At 44.1% G+C, this 19,041-nt stretch overlaps 1 protein-coding gene across 3 annotated transcripts in view; it reads right to left on the bottom strand.

Annotated features, from left to right (window-relative positions):
- Positions 1–19,035, bottom strand: part of RCL1 (RNA terminal phosphate cyclase like 1) — a 57,425-nt gene extending 38,390 nt beyond the window's left edge. For 2 of the 3 annotated variants that reach the window (XM_077759450.1, XM_077759449.1), the window contains exons 1-3: positions 18,809–19,035; positions 3,730–3,801; positions 807–982 (exon numbers count right to left, since the gene is read on the bottom strand). In XM_077759450.1, coding sequence (XP_077615576.1) covers positions 807–982; positions 3,730–3,801; positions 18,809–18,944 — 384 coding nt within the window. In that variant the 5' untranslated portion in view covers positions 18,945–19,035. Of the gene's footprint in view, positions 1–806; positions 983–3,729; positions 3,802–17,098; positions 17,201–18,808 lie in introns of those variants that run through there. The other variant, XM_077759454.1, reaches the window with a different exon arrangement.
- Positions 19,036–19,041: the final 6 nt, after the last annotated feature.

The following is a 19,041-nucleotide window of genomic DNA, read 5'->3' as shown; positions in this document are numbered from 1 at the left end:
GCCCTTGCTTTTAAGATACCTTCTCTGGACAGCAAAGAATTAAAAGGTGGAGATCCTTGCTGCCTGCAAGAGAGGTCTAAGGCAAGCCTGGACAGAACTGCTCTAATCTGTCTCTCACTCTCTCTTACACACACACCCACACCCACACCCACACACAACAAAACCCATCCTAGACTGGCTCTAAGACAGCTGTCTGGGGTGACCACAATGAAAATTCTGGATATATATTAAAATATCCTCCCCACACACGCAGGAAAATTAGCATGCTTAGTAAGGAGGCTGCTGGTGCCCACAAACTCTCAAAGTCACATACACCTTCCCCGCCCCTGCCCTTTTTCTAAATCTGCAAACTCTTCTCAGAAGAGGAAAAATCCTAAAATTTATGGTTAAAACCCGAGTAAGTCAAGATGATGCTACAGCAATGCCAAGGGGATATTATCATTTTCCGTCTAAAATTCTGGTCTGCTGTTTTGCAGCCACAGCCATCACGTGACCTTAAGAAGACTCCACGCTCGAGCACTTGAGCCAACAGAGCCATATTTCATGTCACCCGTGGTGAAGCTGCACACATCTGCTCTGAGGTTCTCAGACACAACAACGAAAGGCACCTTGATGAATGTTAACAGTCGTCACGGCATTTGACGATTGTGAATCTTGGTTCATCCGCTTCCCAGAGTGATGAACGTCTACATCTCAAGGTAAATAACAAAGCAAAGACACTCAACAGTAAAGCCTGTGCTTTGTCAGGAAGTTGCTTCTCAAAAGCTGGGTTGTGACAAGAGACACGACTACTCACTACTACTCACCGAAGGGTCGACCTGGTCATTGGTTACTCCCCGCAGAACGATTCTCAACGGGTGCTTCATGAATGGCGCCAGGCAAAGAAGACTCTCCAGGTAGTAGCCAATGCCGCGAAGGACACTGCAGTCGTGTTCCAGGGACCCGCCGTACAGGAGGCCAGGCTGGTAATACAAGGTTGTGCCTTACACCCGAGGAGGGAGAGCCACATTCAGCAGAAAAAACAAAAGACAAAAAAACCAGAAAACACTAAGTGGCACAAAGACAAGGAAAGCAGCAAGTCCCAAGGGGAAACTCTGACAAGGGCATCCAAAAAGTTCAAAATGCCATTCCCAAGAGCCCACATTTCACTCCAAAAGCTGACTCATTACTGTCAAGCCCCTGTAACAATAATAAACTGTGAGTGTAATTTAATAAACAGCAATAAATTAAACCCCTCCCTAAGCATCTCAAGTGCCAAAGCCGTGGCAGGGCACAGAGGAGAGATCCCAGCGGGCGCTGTGGTCTTCCAACAGCACGCTCTGCCCGCCGACGGAGGGCTCCGCAGACGACATGCTGAAGTCCTCACATCAGCAGCCAGCCTCTTCCAGGCTCTTGAAATGAGATTTCCCAGAAACTGCACTCATTGACAGGATTCCTAGAGCAGGCAAGTACTTTCTGGCACTTAACTCCATTAATAGTAGCTCTTTTAATTTAACAACAAATAGATTTAAAATTATCAAATAGCTTTGGTGGAAACTAGGATCCCCGCTCACTCCTTCACATATTCGTATCATCCAAAAAGTTTCTTACTGGGTATATGTATTATAGGGAAAGCAAAGTAAATATTCTAGATTGGGGGCGGGAGGGCATAAATGGGTGAACACGGTATTGGTGCTGCTCAAAACCTTCTGTCAATGTCTTCTGGCACAATTTACCAATAAATTCAAAATTAGAGGAAAGAGATGAATGCTCAGTCACTCACAAGGAAAGCCACTCTTGAGTGTTTCATAAAATAAATGTAGGCTTTATTATATTAAAAAACCAAAATCCCAGGGCACTTGGGTGGCTCAGTCGGTTAAGCATCCGACTTTGGCTCAGGTCATGATCTCATGGTTCATGGGTTCGAGCCCCGCATCAGGCTCTGCGCTGACGGCTAGCTCAGAGCCTGGAGCTGCTTCAGATTCTGTATCTCCCTCTCTCTCTGACCCTCCCGTGCTCAAGCTGTCTCTCTCTCTCTGTCTCTCTCTCTCTCAGAAATACATAAAAACATTAAAAAAAAAAAACCCAAAATCCCAATGATCATAATTGGAATCCTGTTCTGATCAAAGTGGGAAAGAGTCTACATCAGTTAGTCTAAATACTACTAGAGGCACAAAACCAATCCTTTAGGTCAAAAAGCCAGAAACAAAACAAAACAAAACAAAACTACATAACCACTAAATTCTGCAAACCTGTTTATGCCTGCAAATTAACAGAGTGACAACTTGGTTAGATTCTCAGAATGAAGGCTTCTACTCTGGTGGGCACAGGTCGGGATATGAAGTGGAAGCAGGATCTTGTAAAATGTCTTACTTACCAACTTAAGCTGAAGACAGGACTAGAGAAGAATTACGCACCCTCTGAAACAACGATAAAAACAGCCGGAAAAAAATCTCCAGCCAAACAATTTTAAAAATTTTAAATTTTTAAAAAATCTCCAGCAATTTCCAAGTAAACAAGCCAAGGAACGCTCAGGGAACAACAGCTTGCAAAGAGCATCTGAGGCCTCAGGCCTGAAACTCGTTCTCCATAAAGTATGACTGAATGCGGCTCCAGGCGGCGGAGTCTCACGTGATGCACCGGCCACTTATTAGGCCAAGCTGGTCTTCCTTCTTAAGAAAGCTGGTGCATGAGAAAGCTTGGGGTTTCCTGGGCTGAGTATATGTGCAAAGGTGACCAGCTCAGGGAACTGCCCAAAGTATGTGTGCCATGCTCTCCCTTAAGTGTCCAGAGGAAGAGTTTCTAATAGCGAACGAACAGCTGAAAAGAACCTAAATGTTTATCAGCAGAAAGCAATCAAATAAATTACCATGCATCCCTACGACAGAACACTCTAGTAAGCGCACTGACATCCTGAAGTGGGCCCGTGTATGCGTGGAGGGCAAGTTCCCTGAGACGTGGGCTGCAGGGAAAACACGCGGGCCGCAGAACGTGAGGAGCGTGAGCCACTGCGGGTCTGAGATACTGAGGTGCCCGTGCAAGGAGACACGTGGGAAGGTGCCCAGGGCACTCAGCCTGTGACCTCAGCGGTCCCATGGGGAGGGGCTGGAAGAAGAAACAAGTGAAGGGATTTTCACATCTTTTGCATACACGTGTGCATACTTCTTTTAAAAGACAAAAACAGGGGCACCTGAGTGGCTCAGTCGGTTAAGTGGCCGATTTTGGCTCAGGTCATGATCTCACGGTTCGTGGGTTCGAGCCCCACATCAGGCTCTGTGATGACAGCTAGCTCAGAACCTGGTACCTGCTTCAAATTCTGTGTGTCTCCCTCTCTCTGACCCTCCCCTGCTCATGCACGCTCGCTCTCTCTCTCTCAGAAATAAATTTTAAAAAAGAAAAGAAAAAGAAAATTCAGCACATTCAACTATCTCAAGGGAGTTTGCTATAAAATTTTATGGTGATAAAATAAACAAACAGACTTCGAAAAAGCAACACATCAATTTTAGGTGTATTTTTGTCATTGAAGAAGAGGAGGTGCTTGTTTGAGCTGAAATGTTCAGCCCTCTTCTTTCGGTCAAGTATGCGCCCCTCACACCGGCAGATCTCACACACAACACAGACAACTGAATCACAGGCCGGGAGGCCGGACTTCCCACCCGAACATTTATACCGTTAAAAGGCACACGGAGTAGAGGAATGTGTGAGAGGTACAGGCGGCTGCTTTCAGGAAAGGGAAGGAAGAGCGCTTACCTGTTTGGTTTATTTCAATCCGAGAACCATTAGTTACTTTGTCCAACAGCCTTATGAAGCTGGCTTCGAAGTCTGTGGGGGGAAGAGGAAATACACCGGTCACCATCTGCAGAGAACGTGGGTCACCCAGGAAGTGCAGCGGAGGGTCAGTGACCCCTGCACCACACCCAGGCTCGAGTCGGCACAGGGCTGGGACCGGAAGCATCTGAAAAGCACTGAGCAGCGTCTGTATGTTTAGTGCAACCCTGAGAAACAACTCGGCTTTCATACCCCACAATAGAGAGCAAGCCCACCTGCACCTACGGGGTATCCCTGTCGGCAGCCTAACACCCATAAAGACCCGTTCTTCGGACCTCAGGAGCGCAAGCCAAACGGGAGAAGCGGCCGAAAGGAGGGGAGAGTTTTAAAGCCAATTCCTTATGTGTCCCTCCCCTGAGAGCAGAAGACAGTGGAGGCCCCCTTCAGTCTCAGAAGCAGTAAGAGGCCCTGGGGTCCCCCACTCAGTCCCTCCTCCCTCCTCGTTCGGCCATCTGACTCATTTAGAGCCATCTACCCACTGTAGCCTGTAACCTCAGCGCACAGGTACTTGAGTGTACACTATTACTGCCACCTTCTTTTTAATGTGTGAATCAAAGACTGGAAGAAAAACCACCATGTGTTAACGAATGGCTCTCTCTGCGCGCTAGGGCACTGTATGAAATTCATGTTCTTATTTAAATCCTGATGTACACATTTGCTTCAATTCCTTCTATGGACAGACTGTTAACTGAAACATAAAAACCGGTCATCATTTAAAAGGCGGGTGGGTAGAGAAGAAAAAAATGGATTTTAAATGTGAAAAAGGAGAGGAGGTAGAACGAAGACTCAGGCAGGAGAATATGTCCTGTGACTTCTCTAAGTGGATCACTCANAACGAATGGCTCTCTCTGCGCGCTAGGGCACTGTATGAAATTCATGTTCTTATTTAAATCCTGATGTACACATTTGCTTCAATTCCTTCTATGGACAGACTGTTAACTGAAACATAAAAACCGGTCATCATTTAAAAGGCGGGTGGGTAGAGAAGAAAAAAATGGATTTTAAATGTGAAAAAGGAGAGGAGGTAGAACGAAGACTCAGGCAGGAGAATATGTCCTGTGCCTTCTCTAAGTGGATCACTCACACTCACACACACACACTCTCTCTCTCTCTCTCTCTCTCTCTCACTCCCTCTCTGGGGCATCAACCTCCGCCCATGAAGAAGGACAGAAAGACCAACTTTTCCACACTGAAGGCACTGCCACCACCTGGCAAGATAGGCAGTCTCCACCTCTGTCTGTAACACACTAACAGAAGCTTCCAGCACAGATGCCAGCAGTCACTGCACTACTCCCACAGGGCGAGCACGCCAGCTAAGCGATTCCCGTCCACCTGTGCTGCTATGTACNATGTTGCAATCCATTCAGAGAGCACTGGGCGAGAAGTCAGCAGAGACCCCAGCGAGTCCCGGCAATCCAGCAGGCGTGTACGGAAGAGACCTTACAGCCGGACCCTCTGTCCTGGGTCTGCAGACCCCCTGGCGGGGAGGGCTGTTCCCACTGCACAGGAGGCCGGGGCACGAGAACGGGAACCGGCAAGTGACGGAGCCGGGGGCGCAGGGCAAGCAGGTTCCCCGCGGTCCACAGTCCTCACCACAACACGCCTTTGCCAGACTCAGTCAATGCTCAGAGTCCACCACCTCCTCCAGAAAACCGTGGTACCTCTTTACCGCAGGCACTGACCTACTGCAGGGTCCTGCAGGCCATTTCATGGATCCCCAGTCAACATTTATTGTTAATGAAATTAAAATAGAATGACAAGGTCAGAGTGAACTGGAGGTAGGGCACAGTTCGTGAAAACTTTGTGTTTTACAAGTATCTGCATGTGTACTTGGTTGTGGTGTTAGGCATCCCAAAGTTTGAAAATAACTCAACTACAAAATGATTTCTATGGCCTCTTTATATAGACTATTCTGTTTTTAAAATTTTATGCTTATTTTTGAGAGAGAGGGAAAGAGGGAGAGAGAGACAGAACATGAGCAGGGGAGGGGCAGAGAGAGGCAGACACAGAATCTGAAGCAGCTCCAGGCTCTAAGCTGTCAGCACAGAGCCTGACACGGGGCCCAAACCCATGAACCGTGAGTTCTTGACCTGAGCCGAAGTCGGACGCTTAACCAACTCAGACACCCAGGCACCCCTAGAACATTCTGGTTTTAAAAATCAGGCATGATCAAGACCACAGTGCCACTTTCTACCTATATTTTTAGCAAACGCAGCGTGATCTGCACAAAAAAAAGGAAACCTTTCGATTTGCTCAAGCTTTTGAGATGGCTAAAGGGGATAGAGGAACAAGAATTTATAAATAAACCCCAAGATTAAACTGCACCGCTCTTGCAGATTAGGAAAGAAAAAAGAACATGTAAAAAAAAAAAGCGTAACTTTAGATTTTTTGTTTCCTTCTGCAATCCACAGGAGTACTTAAGCGTGAACAGCAGAGGGACATGGGCAGGAAGTGAATGGGCACAGAGACCCCCCAGGCTGGACCATCCCCTGGTCACAGCAAATAGGTGACTCAGAAACAGTACTTCAAAGAAGCAAACACAAGAGCTAGTTCCAGAATCCTGGCCACAGTGAAGATATAGCTCCATCACGTGGTATGAGAAAGCTCTCAAGTTCACCTAATAATAGTAAGACTGAAGTCCGCAGTCTTCATTAAGGCAAGATGTGTAGGATTCGTGGTCCCCTCACTTCCCGTACACGCTTTGTGACCCTTCCTCCTCAAGGCTGCTCTTGGGGGTACAGAGTTTCAGATATCCAAAAACACTGGGGAAAAACACCCAAAACTTGGCACTGCCTGGGACCACATAATTAGGTGATAAAGCCATAAAGACAATGAGCACAAATACCACAGGGGTCAGGACAGTGGCTGCCAGCGGCTGCTGGAAGACGCCCCGCCCCAGAGGTCAGAAATGTTCCGTTTCTTGACGTGAACAGGCTCACGCAGGTGTTCACTGTATCAGCTTTTAAGCACTGCTTTTCTTCTGTTTTATGCATTTGTTATGTTACTATACTGAACACTTTTTAAAAATGTCTATTATTAGGACCTTCAATCTCAGAATTCCTTAAATACTGCCTCCGATCCCTAACGCACTGCCCTCCTTATGGGAAGTGAGCTCATCACGTCTTTAAGGGGCCAGTAACTGTAAAACAGTGGCAGTCATCAGCCTGACCCACTCCTCGCTAAGAAAGGCAAACTATGTCTCAAATAAGGACATTTACTTATATTTATGTATAACACTCATATATAAATGTTAGATATAAATATATATAGGCTATATATCAGAACACTCTGCAGCATCAAAATTAAGGAGACTTTTTTACATACTGACGTAAGTCATCTGCATGGTATGCTGAGTGAAAAAAAAGATGCTGATGGCCATTTGTGTGAAAGAGGAAAACATGCATATGTATTTGCTTATTTATGTATAAAATAGCCCTGGAAAAATACACAGCAAACTAGTAACACTAGTTGCTTCACAGGGAAGGAAGAATAAAGAAGAGACAGAGGCACACTACACTGTGGAAACCCTTCTTGTTCCCTCTGAGTTTCATGCCATGTGTGTATTTTTTAAAATACATAAAATTTAAGTTAAAAAATACAAATAAAGGTCCTGCAACACAATTTAAATAGCCAACAAAACTGCTCTCATTAAATAGCCTATGAAAGATCTAATACTACACAGTCACTATGAATAAAACATGTATTCTGTGTATAATACATAATTATGCATTATGTGATAAATGATAAATTGTATTTTAACTGAAGCATATAACACCTTTCCAATTTAAACTGTCAATATGTCCAGAAAAAAAAATTACAGAACATAAAATATTTTAAACAGAAATATTAATTCTATCAAAATACACAGGAGTCTACAAAAAATATCTACCATACTAAATACCTTAATTAACTTAATAAAGGAAAAGAGCAAAATGAACTGAGATTTCAGATATGGAATGCATTTACAAACTAATAATAAAAAAATAATCTCAAAAGAGATTTTTAAAATGGGAAACATAGCAGAAAAAAATCAAGGTAATTTATTTAATAAATACAACACAGGGGCACCTGGCTGGGTCAGTCAGTAGAGCATGCCACTCTTAATCTCAGGGTTGTGAGTTCAAGCCCCACGGTGGGCATGGAGCCTACTTTAAAAATTAATTAACTGGGGCGCCTGGGTGGCTCAGTCGGTTAAGCATCCAACTTTGGCTCAGGTCATGATCTCGTGGTTCGTGGGTTCGAGCCCCGCGTCGGGATCTATGCTGACGGCTAGCTCAGAGCCTGGAGCCTGCTTCAAGATTCTGTATCTCCCTCTCTCTCTGACCCTCCCCTGCTCACACTGTCTCTCTCTCACACACAAATAAATAAATAACATTAAAAATTTTTTAAAAAAAGAATACTACAGTTTCTAAAAATAAATAAATAAAAATTAATTAATTTTAAAAATACAACACAGATCAATAGTCTCATTCACCTGTAAGAGGAAATTAAATGTGAGTTAAGAAAATCAGAAATAAAAAACAATATAATTAACAAAAGAAACTATAAGCCTTGTGATAAACTATTCTAATATTTACAGATACGTTTGAAATTCATATAGCTATGTATAAAGATGATAAACGGACAAAGAGAGAAACCCCAAACTATGGAAAAGAGAAAATTTATCAATAAACCAAAAGGATCACTGATAAAATTGCTGGAAAATATCTTCCCAACATTCAAAGGAAAATAATTCTTATACTGTATGTTCCAAAGAACAACAACAACAAAAGCACAAAGAGAGTTTCAATCACCACCCAGACGCCCCCAAACTAACTTCATTTAACAAGAACAAATGAGGGGCATCTGGGTGGCTCAGTCGGTTAAACATCTGACTCTGGCTCAGGTCATGATCTCACGGTTCGTGGGTTCGAGCCCCATGTCGGGCTCTGTGCTGACAGCTCAGAGCCTGGAGCCTGCTTCGGACTCTGTGTCTCACGGTTTGTGAGTTCAAGCCCCGCATCCAGCTCTGTGCTGACAGTGTGGAGCCTGCTTGGAATTCTCTCTCCCTTTCTCTATGCCCTTCCCCCACTTGTACTATCTCTCTGTCTCAAAATAAATAAATAAACATAAAAAAAAAAAAAAGGAGAGAGAGGACACCCCAGGAAAGGACTGTAGATAAGACACAAAAAAAGAAGACATTATTAATAAATACAAGATTAAATACAAAAACAGGATGGGGGGGTTCAGGTAACTAGCTTACCTATTACTGGAAAGACATCTGATAAAATCCAACATCTTTTTTTCAACAAAATTGTTTTAAAAAGTATGAGGAATGAATTTATTTATTGTAATAGGCTTTTATAGATAAAAAAAGAAGTCTTAGAAGTTCAAAGAGAACATCTTCATTGGCCTTGGGGTAGACCAAGATTTTTTTTTACAAGAGCAGAGAAAAATTTATAGACTGGGCAACATTAAAAGTAGTACCTATTGCTTATCAGAAAAAAACAAACAAACCATGAAGTATGAAAAGACAAATCACAGAATGGAACTAGTTATTTGCAATACCTTAACAGAGAAGCCAAAAAGTGTGCCATGTTAATAAACTGTAATAGCATGCTACAGCAATGAAAATCAGCTACTGCTGCTACAGCAGAGATGAATCTGACAAACACGATACAGAACAAAGAAACCAGACATACACAAAAAATACATACTCTACCATACCAGTTATACAAATTACGGTTAACATTTCAGAAATGTAATCTATGGCAGGCAGGGCGCCTGGGTAGCTCAGTCGGTTAAGCAGAAGTGTAATCTATGATTTAAAAAGTCAGTTTATTATTTACGCTGGAGGTAGAAGGAAATGATGTGACAAAGCAGGCAAGAGAAAGGTCTGAGGGCTGCTGCTTCATTTCTTGGCAGGGGTAATGGCTACGTGAGCATATCCACTTTGCAATAATTCACCACACTATCTATTATTGTCTCTGCACTTTTATTAATGTGGAGTATCCTCTGGCAAAAGTTCATTTTTAAAAAATAAAAACCAAGCTCAAAGAACGAGTATCTTTAAAAAATACGAGAAATGCAAAGAAATCCATTCATCTCTCCAATTTGCTATACTAGAAATACCATTAAAAATATCTCCAAAAAAAGAAAAAACACAGAAGGTGTCAATACAAGGAAGAAATCACAATTAGGGGAAAAGTTATCTTACCAATTAAGCAAGAGGATTTCATATACTTGGATTTGACCCCACATTTTTAAAAAGCATTATCTTTGACCCAAAAATTCCATATTTAGAACTCTATCCTGCAGAAATAGAAGTATGCTAGGATATATATACAAAAATTTTTATTGCTGCTTTATTTATAACAAACACTGAAGATTACTTTTTTTATCCCATACTTTCAAATGTTCCTAGCTATTTTGCAGTGCTTATTTAAAAACCTGTAAAAGAAATAAAATCAACAAAGGGAAATTTAATTCTCTGATTTATGCTATTTTATGACCTTTCAAGTTTCCTATTTATATATAAATTCTTCAGTTCTAGTCTTTTTCTTTACAAACACACTGGGAGGAAAAATCATACAATCACATCAATTGATGCAGAAATGGCATTTGACAAAAATACCACATTCATTCATAATAATAATAATAAACTTAGAAAAACAGGAATAGAAGTGAACTGTCTCAATTTGATGGAAAGCATCTTAAAAACAACAACAACAAAAACTATACAGCTAACATCACACTTAGCAGCCGAACACGGGAAGCCTTCCCCATAAGATAGTGAACAAGGCAATTTGCTCTCGCTGCATACTTAACATGGTGCTAGAAGTTGTAGCCAATGCAGTGAAGAAGAGGAAATAAAGCCATAAAGTTCAGAAAGAAGACATAAAAGTATTCGCATTTGCAGATGGCATGGTTGTTTACACAGAAAATCCCAAAGGGGCGCCTGGGTGGCTCCCTTGGTTAAAGGTCTGACTTTTGATTCCAGCTCTGGTCACGATCTCATGGTTGATAAGACTGAGCCCAGAGTTAGGCTCTGCACTGACAGCCTGGAGCCTACTTGGGATTCTCTCTTCTTCTCTCTCTGCCTCTTCCCAGCATGTGCACACATGCATTCTTTCTCTCTCAAAATAAATAAACTTCAAATAAACTTAAAAAAAAAATCCCAAAGAATCTGCAGAAAGACACCTGGAAGTAACAAGTAAATTCATCAAGGTTACAGGATACAAGAGACACATCTTCCAAAAAAATAAACTGTATTTCTATTTACTAGCATTGAACAGATGGAGACCAACACTAAAAATACTCTACCATTGACAACTGCTCAAAGAAGTAAAAATATTTAGGTGTAAATCTAACAAAATGTGTACAGAACTTGTATGCTGAAAACTACATAACGTTCCTATCAAAATCCTAACAAGATTTGTGTTTAGATGAGAACAGATCATTCTGAAATTTATATGGAAAGGTAAAGGAACCAGAATACCTTACAAAATCATGAAAAGTAATTGTGTAGGGATCAGCCTACACGATGATAGGTCCAGTAATCAAGGGTACGTGCTACTGACCAAGGGACAGACGTAGAGATCAGTGGAAACAAATTCAGGTCCCAAAAACAACCCACACAAATGTGCCCAACTAATTTTTTTACAAAGGTACTAAAGTGATTCAATGGAAGAAAGGTAGCTCTCTTTTATTTTTAATAGTTTACTGTCAAGTTGGTTTCCATATAACACCCAGTGCTNTCTCTTTTCTTTTTGAGAAGCCTGGCTAGAGGTTTGTCAATTTTGTTTATTTTTTCAAAAAACCAACTATTGGTTTCATTGATCTGTTCAACTGTTTCTTTGGTTTCTATAGTGTTTATTTCTGCCCTGATTTTTATTATTTCTCGTCTCCTACTGGGTTTGGGGTGCTCTTGCTGCTCTCCCTCCAGTTCCTTTAGGTGAGCTGTTAGATTTTGCACTTGCGCTTTTTCTAATTTCTTGAAATAGGCCTGGAGTGCAATGTACTTTCCTCTTAGGACTGCCTTTGCCGCATCCCATAGAGTTTGGATTGTTGTATTTTCATTTTCATTTGTTTCCATATATTTTTGAATTTCTTCTCTAATTGCCTGATTGGCCCATTCGTTCTTTAGTAGAGTGTTCTTTAACCTCCATGTTTTTGGAGGTTTTGCAGACTTCTTCCTGTGATTGGAAAGGGAGCCCTTTAAACAAACGGTGTTGGAGTAATTGGACACCCATAAAGCCAAAAAGAAAAAAAAAAGAAAGAAAGAAAAAAGAAGAAAAGAAACCTCAATCTAAGCTTTAAACTTCATACAAAAATCAAACGTAAAACTATAAAACCTTTAGAAAAAAAAAACATTGAAAATCTTTGGGATCTTAGAACCAGGCAAAGAGATCTTAGCTTCAACAACAAAAGCACAAGCCATAAAAGACAAATTTGACCAGTTCTATTACATTAAAAGTAAAATCTTGCTCTGCAAAGACTGAGTTAAAAGAATGACAAGACCGGGGGTGCCTGGCTGGCTCAGTCGGTGGAGCGAACACCTCTTGATCTAAGTCAGGGTCATGAGTTCAAGCCCCACACTGGGTGTAGAGCCTACTTAAAAGAGAAAGAAATAATGAAAAGACAAGCTCTGGAGTGGGATAAAATATCAGCTGTTCACATATCTGACAAAAGGCCAGAACACATAAAGAACTCTCAAAACTTAAGGTCAAAACAATCCTACTAGGAAATGCTGTCCAGGGAGGCAGTGAGCACAGCAAGTACTACACCTCTCTGGGCGCCCGGCCCGGCCACCCTGCAGCTCCTGACAGCGTCCCAGATGTGAGGACCATGGGCTCTGCCCCCTTCCTCATCTCTTTCCTCCTCTCCAGGGGTGGGGTACTCCTGGGTTTTGTAACCCTCCTCAGAAACCGGGTCACACTCACTGGTGTTCCTCCTCCTCTGAACGCCATTAATGGCCTTCACATCAACAGCATCACCCATCCCTGGCCACCACCAAGGCAACTGCAGCCCGCCCTCCAAATCCAGGAACATCAAGTTCTACAAGAAAGTCTGGTCAAGATGGGACTGTTCCAACATGTGACCTCTGGTGGGGAAAGGGGTGGGACAGCGACCTTGAAACTGGTGCCTCAGCCAATGACCTCTGGAGGTCTTCCAGAAACAGCCCAGTGAACTCGGCAGCTGGTGTGCAGCGCCAGAGGCCAGGAGGGGGCCTCAGTGCCACCAGCCACATGAGCTTAGCTAAGTTATCAAGATGTTGATTTTAGAAGAAGTAACACGTTTTAAAACCCTAAAAAATAAAAAATAAAGAGTGACAACACCAAATGCTGGCAAGGGTGTATGGAACCTGAATCACCCCCACACTGCTGGTGGAAATATAAAATGGCAAACAGTGTGGCAGTTTCTTAAGTATGCAAACTACCATACAACCCAGCAACTTCGCTCGTAGGCTTGTGGACCAGGCAGAGACTTACATTCACACAAAAACCTGTACACAAATGTCTATAGCAGCTTACTCACAATGGCCCCCAAACTGGAAATAATCCAGATGTCTTTCAACAGGTGGACGGGTAAGAAAAACTGTGGTACTTTCATACCATGGAATACTGCTCAACAAAAAAAAGGGACAAATTTGATTTAAAAAAAAAAAAAAACAAATCTCCAGAGAACTCATGCTGAGTGAAAAAAGTCAACCACATAAAGTTACTTACTATGGTTCCATTTATATAACATTCTCTGAATGATAAAATTATAGGAATAGAGAACAGATTATTGATTGCCAAGGGTTAAGAAGTTAGTGGGGCAAGGAGGAAAAATGGGTGTGGCTAAAAAAGGGCAACTTGAGGAATCTTGGTGGTAATGGAAATGCTCAGGGTCCTTACTCTTACCAATGTCAGCTCCCTGGATATGATACTGTACTACAGCTCTTACAAGATGTTACAAGTATAGACAAGACCTCTTGGTATTACTTATTATAACTGCATACGAATACACAAGTATCTCAAAAGTTTAGCTTTCAGGGTGCCTGGATGGTTCAGTCAGTTAAGCATTCAACTGTTGATTTTAGCTCAGATCATGATCTCATGGTTTGTGGGATCAAGCCCCATGTAAGGCTCTGAGCTGACAGCTGGGAGCCTGCTAGAGATTCTCTCTCTTCCTCTTCCTCTGCTCCTCCCCCAAGCTTATGCACACTCTCTCTCCCTCTCTGCCCCTGCCCCAAGCGTGTGCACACACATTCTCTCAAAATAAACATTTTTAATAAATAAATAAATAAAAGCATAGTTAAAAAAAAAAGTGGTACACAGTTCCATCTGGAATAGCATTTTACAGCTTCCAAGCAACAGCAGATCTGAAAGTAGACCATAAGAATTCTTGGCATTTATCTTTAAAAGATGAGTATCTCATTTTGGGGCCCCTAATAATTGTCAGGTGGCAGCAAACTTTAACAGTCAACAGATGCACAAAAGCGTAGGTTCCCCAGCAAGAAGGCAATATTCAATCTACTATCATTACTAAAATAAAATACAGGTGCTCCTTGCGGTATACTAAGTAATGTGTGGGGCGCCTGAGTGGCTCAGTCAGCTAAGCACCTGACTCTTGGTTTTGGCTCAGGTCATGATCTCACAGTCTGTGAGTTCAAGCCCCGTGTTGGGTGCTGCGCTGAGGGCATGAAGCCTGCTTGGGATTCTGTCTCCACCTCTCTCTCTGTCCCTTCCCTGCTCGTATGTGCGCTCTCTCAAAATAGATAAACACTAAAAAGAAAATAAATAAATGTATTTGGTCTTTGCCCTCAATTCCTGGCACAGAGCTCCTAAAACCCTTGGAAGGAAGTTCCAAAATAACAGGAGTGTCTTTTAAAATGTATTCATAAGGAGCCCATTTGGAGTACATTTGAATTTATGCTGATGAGGTGACTTAGCATGGGGCCCATACATGGCCTCAGAGTGGGGCTGGTCACCAGAAAAAAGGTGATTAGATAGAGGCTTGGAACCTTCAGCGCCACCACTGACCTTGAGGGACAGGGAGGCTGCCTGGAGACTAAACCCTATAAAACCCCTAGGACAAGGAGAGAACTTCCAGGGTGGCACATACTGATTGCAGAGAGACAGCAGCTCTTCATCTAGACCGTTTGGGACCTGGCCCTATACACGTCATCTGTGTGTGTTCAGCCGTGTCCTTCACAAAATCCTTTATAATAAGCCGGTAAATACTAGTGTTTCCCTGAGTTTAGTGAGCCACTCTAGCAAATTATCAGCCCAAGAAGGGGACTGTAGGATCCCCCGATTTATACAGCCAGCTGGTCAGCAGTACATGTGGCCTGAACGTGCGACTGGGACCTGTGACTGAGGCCTGAAGCGGCAGCAGTCAGGTAGGACAGAGCCCTTGCCCTGTGGGATCTGAAGTTCTCTCCCTGTAGACAGTGTCGGAACGGAGCTGAGTCTGTAGTACACGCCGCTGATGCCCGCTGAGAACTGGAGAACTGCTTTGTAGGGGAAAAAACCCACACATCTGGTGTTAGAAGTATTCAGAGAAGAAAAACAAGTTTCCCTTATGATTCTCCTTCCAGAAGATGCAATTTATGAACAGCCAGATTTATCCCCCAAACAACCCATCAGTTTACCAAACGATGTTTTCCTTTCAAAGGACCTCTGTGTAGCATGTTTCAGCAACACAGCATAAGGAATTCTTTTCATTAAAACTCCATTCCCCCTCCCTTTTCGGACTCTCATCTGCCTGTGCCACGTGCAGCACTCCCGTGGGCCCACGGAACTCCCCTCTCCAATTTCACAGGGGAACCCGGCTCGGTCAGGTGACTGGCTCAGGGGCGGGGACAGGCCCACATCCTAAGTGCTAACCCAGTGCCCCTCCAGCCCGAGTCCATCTTTCCGTTATTCCCACTTAAAACTGTCATCATGCTCATGGAATTCTTACCCACTGTGAACTCAACCTAACCCTGCATGACACAGCCCTCAGGAAATCCAGGGACAGAGGCAGTGTGGACGGCTGCTTTATAACACGACAAGAAACAGCCAAGTCCGTCCCGCAGTTCTAAGGGGGAACGAGCCCTCCGGGCGGGAGCTGGCTGCCGGCTCCCTCCAGCCCTGTCGCCTGGGGGCCGTCCAAGCTCACCAGCTAGTTCACCTCACTCCATGCCTTGGCTTTCCACCTGCGGGGAAACAGCAGCCAAAAACAAAAAACAAAACAAAACAATTTCCTCCTAATAGGAAGAATAAAATGAAACACAGTTTTTCAAGTTTCTCAACAGTGAAACAAAAATTACAATTGTACAGTTAATAAAAACAATTCCAGGAGCATCTTTCTTTGCAGTTCAAATTCTTCTCATTATATACAATCCTTCTGTATTGGAAGAAGGCAGTTTTATCTGTTTTATTTAAGAGATGAGCTTGTTTGCCTAAAGTCACAGAGTTTGACCCTGTGTCTCATCCCCTTCCGAATCCCTGAGCAGCTTTCTTAGTTGACAAGCTGCTATTCCCAACCATCAGGGTTATGGGGGGGTGGGGGGGGAGAGAAAAGGCTTAATAATTAAGTCTTGTATGCCAGGATGTTTCAACATCCACACAGTTGACGTTTTGGGCAGAAGTATTCTTTATGTGAGGAAGTTGTCTGGTGCACTGCAGGATGTTTAATGGCATCCCTGGGCTCCACCCACTAGATGCCAGAAGCTGCCAGAAGCAACCTCCCGGTTGTGACCACCAAAAATATCTCCAAAATCTGCCAAATGTCCCCCTGGGGAGCAAAACTGCTCCCCAGTGGTTGAAAACCACTACATTATACACAATACACACAAATTCTTGGGAGCCGTCACCCAAATGGAAACCATTAGGCTGAAAAGAGAAGACAAAATCAAGGAATAATTCTCTCTAAATATGTGAAAAGTTTCCGTATAGAAGCAGGAATGGATTTCGGACGCCAGAGAGCAAACCAAATTTCGTAGGCAGAAGTTACGGAGTAAAACCAGCGAACATTTATTCTGTCGACATGCCAGGCACTGTACAGGGCACTTCAAGTGTTATTTTATTTAATCTTTACAACAACCCTATGAGATTGGTAACGCAGGCCTCACTTTACAGATGAAAAGACTGAGGCTCAGAAATGTTAACAAACTTGCCCAAAGTCCAAGAGCTAATAGCAAAAGCAGAACCAGGATTCAAACCAAGGTCTAATGCTGAGACCGAGCTCTTAACCACCCAGCTACTACGACCCCAACGCATTAAGCATTTCACCTCAACGTAATAAATAAAGAACTCTTTGACTTATGAGCTGTTCCTCTCACCGACAGTGATTCTGGGAGCCACCAACCAATGTGTCCAGACCAGAAGCAGGTCCAGAAAGTCCTCCTTCAACAAGCCCCGGGGAAGCCTCTGCCCTAACTCCTCCGAGTCCCTCGACAACATTCAGCCCTTCCTATTTCACGTTACTCAAGCCACTCTCTCAAGCACTTCCTCTTAGCAAGCTCCCTGAGAATGGGGCAATCAGCTTCTCATGTTTATAGTCTCACAAAGCCTCGCACATACTGGGGCTCTGGGGTGCAGGGGGGGGAGGGTGCGAAGTTCACAAACAGTGGCTGGGGGCGGGGGAGAGGGAAGAATCCTCCGGAACATTAAATATTAGTTTGGAAGCCACCTGTCGAAAGACAAACACTAAATTGTATCTTATAGGTACTATATTTTCCACAGAAATCCCAAGTTCTCAGATCACAGTGCCTCTATTCCTATTGAAACAAAACAAAACAAACAGACAAAAACGATGCCCAGCGTGCACAGTAGAAGTTGGTGTTCTTACCATATCCAGCCAACAGCAAGTTGTCTAGAGTAATCTGGAGGTAAAGGGGAGAGCCGGCTGAGAACGCCACCAAGGAAAGCAATCGGGCAATTGCTTTGCCCAAGCAGACACAAAATAAGGGCGAGAAATGTTGAGAATACCCAGCGTAACCCATGCAAGGGGTCCCTCCCTAAACTTCCTCAGGGTTTCTGAGCAGTGGAGAGAAGAGAATCATGTACTAACACAAGCTTTCCTCACTGCCACCAGGTATGGAGGGTCTTCTGCTTCTTTCTTTCCTAACCTTCTATCTCCATCAATGACATGGCATTTTCCCTTTATGCGCAACCAATCACCATTCAAGAGAAGCAGAAATGTAACCGTCCAGAACAGGCATTCAGACAGATGATGAAAGGGGCAGGCCACATCGTGCAGAAGTTGGTGCAAAATTAAACACTTCAGTAGGACCCACAAAGCTTCCAGGACCAACCACAAACCCTCCGCTTCAAGGTGCAGATCGGTTTTTCCTTTTTTTTTTTTCCCCCTTTGGCTGAATCTCTCAGTTTGGGATAACCAGACAGAAGCTTTGAAACGCATGTGTGTCCTTCCAGGGGACCAGCTGAAAATCGGCACCACGTAACTTGACGTGGGTTTAAATAGGGCCTTTTTGTAACCAATTCACCTTCGTAGGGGAAAAACGGGGCTTGGAAACCTGTAGTTGAGCGCTTGTCACCAAATCTCTTACTAAAGTCAAGGCAATTAGGCCCATGACTAAAAAATTTTATCTCAAAGCTTCCGTCCTGCGCACATCACAGATACGGCTAAAAGCAAACACAGATTTTTAAAAATGTCTTTCATCCACACCCACAGAGAGGTGTGAGGGCAGCCGAGAAATCATGGCGACAGGGACAGCCGATGTCCGTGGGGGCAGCCGTTTCGGAGACGTGTTTTCGGGACAGGGCGCGGAACCAACCAGTGGTAGGTACTTTTCTCTCCAAATCTCTCTCCATCTTTTATCTGCCCAATCACATTTCGGTCCAGCAAACTGCCTTTATCCTTCGAGAGGTTCTCGGCGAGAGCAAGAGGGACCGAAGGCGGGCGAGGGGGCGATGCCCGGGATTTGTGGCCACACGTAGCGCTGGGAAACGTGTAGCTGTTTACTACCAGCGTCCGGGAGACGCCAGCGCAGCGCGGCGCGGAGNGCGCGCCGCCCGCCGCGAGGTACCTCGGAGGCCCGGGTTGTCGTCTCTGGCCCGAATCTTTCGGATTTTGACGGGGCGCCCACTCAGGGTGGACAGGACCAGTCGCTGGCGCAAGAAGTTGCAGCCCGCGTAGCTGAGGGAGTGCGACTGGGTCGCCATGTGCGCGCCCTCCGCAAGGGTGCCGGCGGCCGGGGCGCAGCGACTTCGGACGGGCGCGGGGGTCGCGACCCCGGCGGCGGCGGCGACGGCGGCGGTG

The sequence above is a fragment of the Crocuta crocuta genome, unplaced genomic scaffold (assembly GCF_008692635.1).
Source record: "Crocuta crocuta isolate KB4526 unplaced genomic scaffold, BGI_CrCroc_1.0 scaffold41, whole genome shotgun sequence".
Taxonomy (NCBI): Eukaryota; Metazoa; Chordata; class Mammalia; order Carnivora; family Hyaenidae; genus Crocuta; species Crocuta crocuta.
The sequence above is the reverse complement of the archived record's forward strand: the minus strand, read 5'-3'. Positions and strand labels throughout refer to the sequence as shown.